Source organism: Coptis chinensis, chromosome 5, assembly GCF_015680905.1.
Source record: "Coptis chinensis isolate HL-2020 chromosome 5, ASM1568090v1, whole genome shotgun sequence".
NCBI lineage: Eukaryota > Viridiplantae > Streptophyta > Magnoliopsida > Ranunculales > Ranunculaceae > Coptis > Coptis chinensis.
The window spans coordinates 12,536,669-12,546,829 of record NC_141460.1 but is presented as its reverse complement, the minus strand read 5'-3'; the positions used below and the strand labels follow the sequence as shown (position 1 = coordinate 12,546,829).

General features: G+C 38.0%; 2 protein-coding genes across 2 annotated transcripts; both read left to right on the top strand.

Moving 5' to 3' along the window:
- Nucleotides 1-281: 281 nt before the first annotated feature.
- LOC147496720 (uncharacterized) lies at nt 282-8,125 on the top strand. The gene is made up of 2 exons (XM_086559628.1): nt 282-469; nt 5,406-8,125. Exon 2 carries the CDS (start codon nt 5,546-5,548, stop codon nt 7,913-7,915), a length of 2,370 nt encoding a protein of 789 aa, XP_086415754.1. The 5' UTR covers nt 282-469; nt 5,406-5,545; the 3' UTR covers nt 7,916-8,125.
- Nucleotides 8,126-8,607: 482 nt separating this feature from the next.
- LOC147496719 (nuclear transcription factor Y subunit C-1-like) lies at nt 8,608-9,515 on the top strand. The gene has a single exon (XM_086559627.1). It carries the CDS (start codon nt 8,685-8,687, stop codon nt 9,357-9,359), a length of 675 nt encoding a protein of 224 aa, XP_086415753.1. The 5' UTR covers nt 8,608-8,684; the 3' UTR covers nt 9,360-9,515.
- The last annotated feature ends 646 nt before the right edge of the window (nt 9,516-10,161 follow it).

Sequence of the window (10,161 nt, the reverse complement as noted above, 5' to 3'; positions counted from 1 at the left end):
TTTACCAATTTTGGAAAATTCATTTAACACAAATAAAAGGGTGTAACCAACAAAAGAAGAATGCTCTTAACCAAACAACCAAATAAAACCTCAAATACTTTAAATTTCCTAAACTGACAAATATAGTCTAATCCAATAATCCAAAATGACCCACATTAGGAAATCCATTAACTCAAACATAACCAACCAGAGTTAAATACTAACCACACACTTTGGTTTATTTAACCCATGGTAAAAAAAAAAAAAATGGGTTAAAAAGCCCAGAACCTTGAAAGAGCCCCATGCCAGTTTCATTCACAAATTTTTTTTTTCTGCTTTGATTTTTTAAAGGGTTTTCAGGAACAGCCTCGTTTTCAGTGACTCTGCATTTTAGGTGGCAAAAAAAAAAGAGACTTGGCGCTGAAGCTGTTTGTTTCCTTGGTGGCTTGCGATTCAATTTTCTCAACATGCAAGGCGTTTCCATGAAACGGTATTTGCTCTTCCTTTTACTTTTCTCTTCAGCTTTTCATCGTACCTGTTTTTAATACGTATGGTAAACTGTACATAAAGATGTTCAGTTCTCATTTTTCAGTTTAAAGTACTGAAATTTGGAATGTATGTTTTGTGGTTTGTTTACATGCATGAAGTTGTTGAACAAGTTTTGGAGTTTTTATGTTGAATGGTTATGCTGGGTTTTATGTTTTGCTTTGAATCTGCTTGGTAGCTTGTCCTGCATGTTTAGTAACGCCCTTCTTCTTCAGAAGAATAAATGAGAAAAAATTATGGGCTTCAGTAAGCTTTATTGTCTTCATGATGGCTGTGTTTGGATGTTGATGTAGTTTTCCTGATGTGTTACTTGATTTAAGTTTAGACTTTGTGTTTGATTCAATTCTGTTTGAGAATTAGAAAGTGATCATGGGAATTTGCATGTTCATGGTTGGAATTAGGGAGTTTTCAATTTATTCTATGCCATTACTGGATTGCGCTGTTAAAACACTAGACGGCGCTTGTTCATTGATTGCATGCATTGGCTTGTTTCGATAACTAGACATGCACTTTTTTTCCCTCAACACATTATCTTATCTGTCGTTTCCACACCGACCTATCAATTAATATTTGACAACAACCTATTTCCTGGTTTGCATACTATTTTACTTTTTAATTGTTTGGGTTGATTTACTTGATCTAGTTCGGTTAGTAATTGCTGATAATTAGGGTGCGTTTCATTTGAGGGAAGTTTTCCTACGGTAAACATCCTTTTTAAGAGGTAATTTCTGGTCAAACTCCTGATTCTCTGGGAACTTTTCACCACTACATACTTGTAATTGTGTGGAAAAGTTTTTTCACGTAGGGGGGACTGGAAGACTTGCTGAGATTAAAGTTCCAGAGTTGGAAAATCTCTCACTGGGATTTAGTAACCAATAGGATTTCAGCCTATTTATTATCTAGAATTGGTGTGGGAATTATCCCACAAATAAAACACACCCTCGTTCGTAGAGTGGGTGTGTGAGTGTGGGGAGGAGGTTGTTGATATATGGAAAGAATATCTATTGTTTGTGAATTTACTACTCTCAACATGGGATAAAATTTCGTTGACTGTTGAATGAAAGATAAGTTAGAACAAAGTTTTGCATTTTTTTTTTTAAAGTTCCAATTTTTTTTTGCTAAAAGGTAATTGTGTATATAGCTAAAAGAAAAAGTTGCAAGAATAGTTGTTTGTCATCAGCCAAAAGCTTTGAATAACCTTGCAATTAATAAATCACCAGTAGCGCACGATAAAAGTTGATGATTACATTTACTGATTTACATATGTGGAATGTCAACTTGAATAGTAATGTGGGAAGTTTTGACATGAGTTAGAAAGTAGTTTAAATTGTGCCTTCAGAAAATTCCAATGATAATACGAGTGCTGGGATTTTTCTAAACTAAACGTACAATGATAGTACAATGTATAAAATTCATAGGGTTGGTTATGATTGGAAAATATCTCTTTAGGAATCTTCTGGAAAAACGTAGGGTTTTAATATGATTTTAAAATATCTCTTTAGGACCCTTCTGCCAATTCTTCGGACATTCTTGGATGGACTTGTGTAATTTAAAGTTACAAAAACTTCGCTATTCTGAAGAAGGAAATTATGTCAAAGTCAGGAGATGTTTTACGGCTTTTACCTATTAGAGAAACAAAGTTTTGTGTAGAAAGTTGAAGTGAGCCAAGTGTTCAATTAAGCCTTTCACTATTATGGAACTGAAGTTTTGATTGGTATATGCTGTTGATGAGTTAGGCTCTTCATGTTTAAGTTTTTTTTTTCCTCTTGAAAGTGGAAAAACAAATTTCTTTTTTTCAAATAATTTCCGTTTAGGACACGCTTGTACTCAAGTCTATTCGTGGGATGTTTTGGAGAAAAGTAATAAAAAAGAATAAAGAACAACAGATGAGAACTATGCCTCATGAAGTCGTGTTGTCATTGAAGGAACAAAGGCTACAGCCTAAAGGCGTATGACTCACGAAAGAGTATCGACAGCCTCACTTTACATACAAGAGGCTGTAACCTTGAGGCTTAAATTGAAGGCCTTTATGACTGTCAGCCTTGAGGCATATATTTTATTGAAATTTTGAATACAGTGCAAACATTATAACGGATTTCTTAAAATAGGAAAAGATTGTATAAATACTGAAAAATGTGAAGAAGCTCAACTTCTAAATAGCCACTGAACGTGCTTCTGTTACACTATGGTATACTATAAAGTACTATTTTACGTATTGATGTACTTGCTATTGCCTTTTGAGCATTTTACATTGCCACATTGGAACTCTTGAGGCTTCCCACCACCAACAGAAAAAGAAAGATACGGAGACACACATTTTACATTTAGGGAAGTTGCACGTTGATTAACGTAATAATTATCTACTTTACATGGACACACCATATTTTAGAAATAATCTGTGTCAGACACGTGTCCACATATCCATGTCGGAAACGACACATGCACGTATCATAAGTGATATACGTAAATTTTTTGGTATTTTTCTGTGTCAGGCATTTCATACCCAAGTGGGATACTGACACACGTATTTGTGTCAATGTAACTTATAAAATTATTGAAAAGGACAAAAATCTTTATATAGCGGTTTTCAACCCACAAGAAGTGGAGTGAAGTTTTACAAGTCACAATAGAGAAAGCCATTGCTTTATCCTATTTATATGATTTTCTAATTTTGTGCGAAAAGACAGGTCAAAGAATGACAATGAAAGACTTTTAACAGTGTTTACTTGGTTATATTAATTTACGTGCTTGCTTTTATGTTAGATACTTAAACTTTCTTTTACTACACATAGTAACCCACATTCTAGGATTTATATTGGGAGGTAAGATGAAGGTTGAATACCAATCATCACAAGTTTATTTGACTTTGATGTTCTTAAGTAAATGTCTGTTTCCATAGTTTGTTTTTATTATTTACAGTCATTTCAGGAAGTGAATCCTTGTAAATTTATCATCTAATATTTTATGTAGCATTCTCTATTTTTTTTTTTTTTTTTTTTTTTTTCTCTTCAAGTATATTGTAGTAAAGGTCTTTTGTTTAAGGTTTTCGAAAAGAAGAAACATAGAAAACTTGGGTTTAAGAAGACCACCTATTGGCTCATTAAATATGTCCCTACTACTCGTACAACTATGTATGTTGGATCTATTCTTTGACCACAATATTAGATGAAGATTTTTTATTTTTATTTTTTCCTTTGCTTGGGTGCAGTTGTTATGTTCTAAAGTCATATTTGATTGTTCATTCAGCTCTGTTGTTATGCCAACCAGTTTCGAAAGTGCCGTGGTTCAAAACCATCTTTGTAGCAAAATAGAAAATTGATACTTCTTATAGATGTAGCTCAGATGGTAGAGCACTCGCTTAGCCTGCAAGAGGTACGGGGATCGATACCCGCATCTCCATAACATATCAATCTAACTCTTTACCTATAAAAAAAAGAGATTAGCTCAACTTTTCTGAAGTTTTGAGTGGGTTTTGGACGCATGCTGAAAATTTTGGGGTTTGAGGCAAGGAGAACAAAGAGATTAAATGGCTCTACTGAGCACATAGCTGTGGAGTGTTGGCAGCAAAGAGGTTCTTTGGACAAATATCATTACTGCCAAATATGGGGAGGAAGACAAGGGTGTGTTTCAAAGGGAGGTCTACATTCTGCACTGTTGCTTGCAGAGGGTAATTATGCACTTAGAAACAGAGTTTTGAATATAAAAAGGTATAAGATTGTGTATGGGGAGAGCCTGGGATTTTAGGTGGGATACTGAATTGGCGTGTTACTTCGACTGTATTTTGGTGTTTTTAATGTGACACGCTCGCACAACTCTCATTATTAATGAAATATTGTTTTTCGATCCAAAGAAAGAAAAAGGATGCTGTTTTGGAAGATTACTGGCCTTGTGATCCGCTATCCACCTGTCAGAAGTCATATAGCAAGATGGGGAGTGAATTGTGAATCTCTTCATGGGAATCTCAATGACTGATAAGTGCAAGTTGTGGAAGGCCTTATTGTGAGTGCTCCCCATCCCGATTTCTGATGCTAATGATAAACGAATCTGGATCAGCAGCAACCTCTTTACCATTCACATTTTTCTTTAAGATTCTAGGTGCCAAGAAGCTTGTGATCACAACTCAGGCGATCTAGGCTTCCAATGAGGATCATATAAGCCTTAAAAGGAAACTTGTCTTATATGGACATTCATTTGGAAAGGGTCCTTACAAATGATGATATTTAAGATAGACAAACTTATTCCTGAAGCAGTACTTGTAACAGGCTGCAGGCATCACTTTTTGTCATAGAAAGCTGGGATTACTTCATGTTCGGTTTTAGGTGCAGCATTCTCAGTGGATTTCCAGAACATTATTCTCAATTAAAAGTCCTTCGAACTGATCCAAACAGGTAGGCTGCTCTAGAGCAAGTTATTTCATGCGTCTGTTGGGAACATTTGGATTGGAAGGACCAGAATGCATTTAGAAGACAATTTCCTTTTCCTCTAGCATAACTCAATCTTAATAAGACCTTGATATTGTTCATGTTTTTCTTGTGTCTTTATATATGGGGATTAAACCTTGCAAACCTTATGCTTAGCATGGGGAAATCTGATTTTTGCCCAAGGTTGTCATGTACAGCTCTACTTGCTGTATATTTGGCTTTTTCTTTGTTGAGCAGAACACAAAAGAAGTTCATACATCGTGGGAAGAGATTCAACTCCTAGTTAAAGACAATCTATAGTTCATACTGTCTGACAATTTCTGATTGATATTGATTTTTAGTTTGTTATTGCTGTCACTTTTGGGGATTTTGTTCTGCATTTACAGTTTATGTAATTTGTTGCAATTCCTTTTCTATTTTACCTTGTTGAAGAATTTTTTTCCCCCTTTTGTGAACCAGGGAACAGGCAGTCTAAAGTGGATCATTTTCTGCGTTGGAGAATGTTGGTCATTAATTTTTGGCACTCAAGGCTCATTTTTATAAAACACAGATAAGACCCAAGTAAAGCGTAAACATTGTCTTGCAAAACTGCACTTACAATGGAGTGTAATAAGGATGAGGCGGCAAGGGCCAAAGAAGTCGCTGAGAGGAAGTTCACTGAGAAGGATATTGTTGGTGCAAAGAAGTTTGTTTTGAAAGCTCAGAGATTGTATCCCACTCTGGAGGGTCTTTCTCAAATGCTGGCAACTATTGAAGTCTATATTGCAGCTGAAACAAAAGTTAGTGGAGAATCTGATTGGTATGGGATCCTTGGTTTGAATTCTTGTTCTGATGATGAGACAGCGAGAAAACAATACAAAAAGCTGGCTCTGATGCTTCACCCTGACAAAAATAAGTCGATTGGGGCAGATGGAGCATTCAAACTCGTCTCGGAGGCATGGGGTTTGTTGTCTGATAAGACTAGGAGAGTACCTTATGACCAAAGGAGGTTTGGAAAACCAACCCAGCAGAAGGCTCCACCGGCAAGTTCGGGCATGTCTGCCCCACCGGCTGCAAACAGTTTCTACAATTTTAAAAACAGTACAAGTTCAAACTTGAGGCCTCCTATGACTTCAATTCCAGTGGGTCCCACAGCTGGTCCTCAACATCCAAGATCGTCTCCTAATACGTTTGTGGCTTTTTGCACTAATTGCCATTGCCCTAATGTGTATGAAAGCTCCTCCGTGACCAAAAGTAGACTCATGTGCGGACATTGCCGTGAACCATTTACGCTTGAAATTCAAGCTTCACCGAAAAATGGTTGTAATGTATATAACGTAAACAAGCTGCCTCCAGATATGAATGCATATGCTCAAGGAAGGAACATGGGAGCTGTTCCGAATGTAGACCCAACAGGCTTCACAAGTCGGGGAACTACCTTCCCTTCAGGTTCATTCTCTACAATGGCTGGTACTGGAACTGCTACTGCTTCAGCATCTTATGCAGCTTATGGAAACACTGCACAGCAGGTTTATGAGAAAGCCAAGATGGAGCGTGAGGCGGCACAAGCAGCAATCAGGCAGGAAACCCTAATTCGTCGGAAGCGTCGTGCTTCTAAGAAGATGTCTAGTGCGAGTGGAGTCTCTGCTACTGGCTGCAGCCCTGATGTCAAAGGAGGCAAAACTTTAAAAAGAAAACGAGATGCTACTGGTGAAAATGAGTATGCAGTAAATATGGGAAGTCAGATGGGCGTGAGAAATGGAGAATTGCAAAGCAAACAGGGTGGTTTGGGAAGAGAAAAGATTAGTGATTTTTCCACTGGTGGTAAATCAAATAGTACAAGAGATTTGTCACCACTTGAAACTCGAAATATGTTGGTACAGAAGGCGAAAATGGAAATTGGTAAGATGTTAAAGAAGTGGAGTACGCCTGCGTCAGCCAGGGCCAGAGAGAATGAAATTACAACAGATAAAGAGAATGTGAAAGATGCAGAAAAAATTCTAATAAATGGTGACACATATTCTCAGAGAAAGACTAGTATCCAAATGGATTGGAAGAATGAAGTACTGGAAAAGAAAGGCTCCGATAAAGTTCCTGCGGTTGATCTGGATGCCAAATCCCATGAACCCACTATTGATCCAAATGCTGAATCCCGTGAACCCACTGTTGATCTTAATGCTAAAGCCTGTGAACCCACTGTTGATCTAGATGCTGAAGCCGGTGAACCCATATTGATGAATGTCCCTGATCCAGATTTTCATGATTTCGATATGGACCGATTGGAAAGTTCTTTTGGTGGTAACCAGGTTTGGGCTGTTTACGACGACGATGATGGAATGCCGCGGTACTATGCCATGATTCATAGTGTCACTTCCTTGAATCCTTTCAAGATGCGTATCGGGTGGCTTAATTCCAAAAGCAATAGTGAACTGGGCCCTCTAACCTGGATTAAATCTGGGTTTCCAAAAACTTGTGGAGATTTCAGGGTAGGAAAATATGAAACATATAATACCTTAAATTCCTTCTCGCATAGGGTTAGGTGGACGAAAGGAATAAGGGGATCTATTCAAATATATCCCACCAAGGGCGATGTATGGGCACTATATCACAACTGGTCCCCTGATTGGAATGAACATACCCCAGATGAAGTGATACACAAGTATGACATGGTGGAGGTCATTGATGATTACAATGAGGAACAAGGAGTCTCTGTGACTCCTGTAATTAAGGTTGTTGGTTTCAGGACTGTTTTCCGCCAGCACAGTGACGCCCAAATGGTCCAGAGGATACCAAGAGAACAGATGTTTCGGTTCTCACATCAGGTTCCTTCTTACTTGCTTACAGGTCGAGAATCTGAGAGTGCTCCACAAGGCTGCTTGGAGCTGGACCCTGCTGCTACTCCTCTGGAATTGCTTCAGGTAATGACGGAGGCCAGGGAACAAGACACAGTGGAAGTTATGAGGACCGCCAGTCAACAAGTAGCATGTTGAAAATTTTGGAGTATGCAGTCCTGACCCGAATAGTGAATGTACTTTCTGGCTTTGTTTTTTAATGTTTCTCGAATTCCTGTTGTTTCATAGCCGTAAAAAACTGTCCAGTTTTTTCCTGTGACGAGCTGTAACCTGTCCTGTTTCCGGGTCTGTCTGCACCTTGACAATAGCATACAACTTATTATATATGATACTTGTTGGTCTTTCACATTTCCTTACTTTTTCCGGTCTCCATTCAGTGATTCTAAGGTGAAGAAAGCATTTTGCTTCCTTCCCAAGTTTTGTTTAGTCACAAAGAACAAGTTACCTATCATCATTTTGTAATTAGTCTAATTAAACTGCCAATGCTTCATACGTTTACAGTTCTATGTTTGTTTTTAAAATTTATTTCTGCTGCTTTATCGGAGGCCTGAAGTCCTGAACCAAAGGAGGGAACGCTAGCAGGAGTTGCAAATCATTTGAAGACAAAAAAGTGTCCTTTAGTGAGGTAGCATGTATGCAACTGTACAAAGTAGGTTGCATGGTAGTCAAACCAAGTCCAAAATTTTTCAACTTCGTTAGGTCCGGTCAAGTCAAGTCAAGTCAAAATTCTTCAAAAGAAGGATAAGGTGGTGACAGTCCAAGAAAAAACCCTTCATTAAAAAAAAAAAAAATAATAATAAAAAAAAAGTTGATACAATACGGAACAACCTATAAACACTCCAAATGAAACCCTCATTTTCAGCCCTAGACTAAAAAAAAAAAAAAAAAAATCCCAAAGAGAAAAAAAATGGAGAACAATAACAACAAACAAGCATTAGCTCCACCATCCGCACCAGCACCCTCATCATCAGCATACCCATCAGTAATACCACAACAACAATCATTCCACCACCTTTTACAACAACAACAAAACCAACTCCAAATGTTTTGGACATACCAACGTCAAGAAATCGAACAAGTCAACGATTTCCGTAACCATCAACTCCCATTAGCACGTATTAAGAAAATCATGAAAGCTGATGAGGATGTCCGCATGATTTCCGCTGAGGCACCTATTTTATTTGCTAAAGCGTGTGAACTTTTTATACTTGAACTCACTATTCGTTCTTGGTTACATGCCGAGGAAAACAAACGTCGTACTTTACAGAAGAATGATATTGCTGCTGCTATTACTAGGACTGATATTTTCGACTTCTTGGTTGATATTGTTCCCAGGGATGAGATTAAGGATGAGGCTGGAAGTATGGCGTTTTATGGACCCGGTGGTGTGACTGTGGGGCGGCCCGCTTTGCAAGGGATGGAGGCTGGGATGTATGGGTGTCCACCGCCTTCGCAGGCTTGGCAATCGGTTTGGCAGGCGGCGGATGTTGTTGATGGAGGGTATGGAGGTAGTTTGGATACTGGTGCACAGGATCATTTGGATGGGTATGTGGGTCATACTAGTACTACTTCTGATTCTTGATATTGGAGTATTGTTGTTACTTGTTATTAGTGTTTATTAATTGTGGAGAATTTTTAACTACAATATGATGTGGATTATGTTTTGTTTGTGTTTTTGAAATGCTATGGATTGATGCATTTTTTCTATGAATATTCACAATGCCAACTGTATTTTGCATTTCTTTTATCCTGATGGTGGGTGGAATACTTTTTGTCTTTTTGATATTTGATGTATACAGTACTGTTAAAAGTTGGATACATCATACACAGTTTATATACAATATACTCTGAAACCTTGTATAACTATATAAGGAGATGGTGTATCGCCTCCTAAACGTTGAGTGTGACTTGGAAACTCTGCCTATAGATGTGTGTGTGGTTAGGGGGAGGGGAGCGAAGATCACGAGTAACAAAATTTTAGCTTGGATAAATAATTTGAATGATCTGCCCTTACCTACTTGCAGCTTCTTCGAACATCGCACATCTCAAAAAAATTCTTTGTCTGTTATTGTTGACGGCTAAGTGGGTGGTGGATTACCTACCCAAGGAGATTGTGCCAGTCCTTTTTGAAGGAGAACCGGGGAATTTTAGAGAACAATACAAGATCTGCACAAAAATCTATTTGAGATTAAGGAGGTGTTCTTTGGTTGGTCTAGGATGATAATAGGGTTTAGTAGTTGGAAGTTCCATGATTTCATGTGTAGTTAGGAAAACTGCATGGCATGGTTAGCTGCTCTTAATCAGGGGCGGATGCAGGATTCTCCACCAGAGGGGGTGGCGCTACTAGCACAAATTGGCACTACTAGTTTTTTACCATTTTTTTT

Coding starts and splice junctions, on each gene's coding strand:
- LOC147496720 (XM_086559628.1), top strand. CDS start 5,546: ATGGAGTGTAATAAGGATGAGGCGGCAAGGGCCAAAGAAGTCGCTGAG.
- LOC147496719 (XM_086559627.1), top strand. CDS start 8,685: ATGGAGAACAATAACAACAAACAAGCATTAGCTCCACCATCCGCACCA.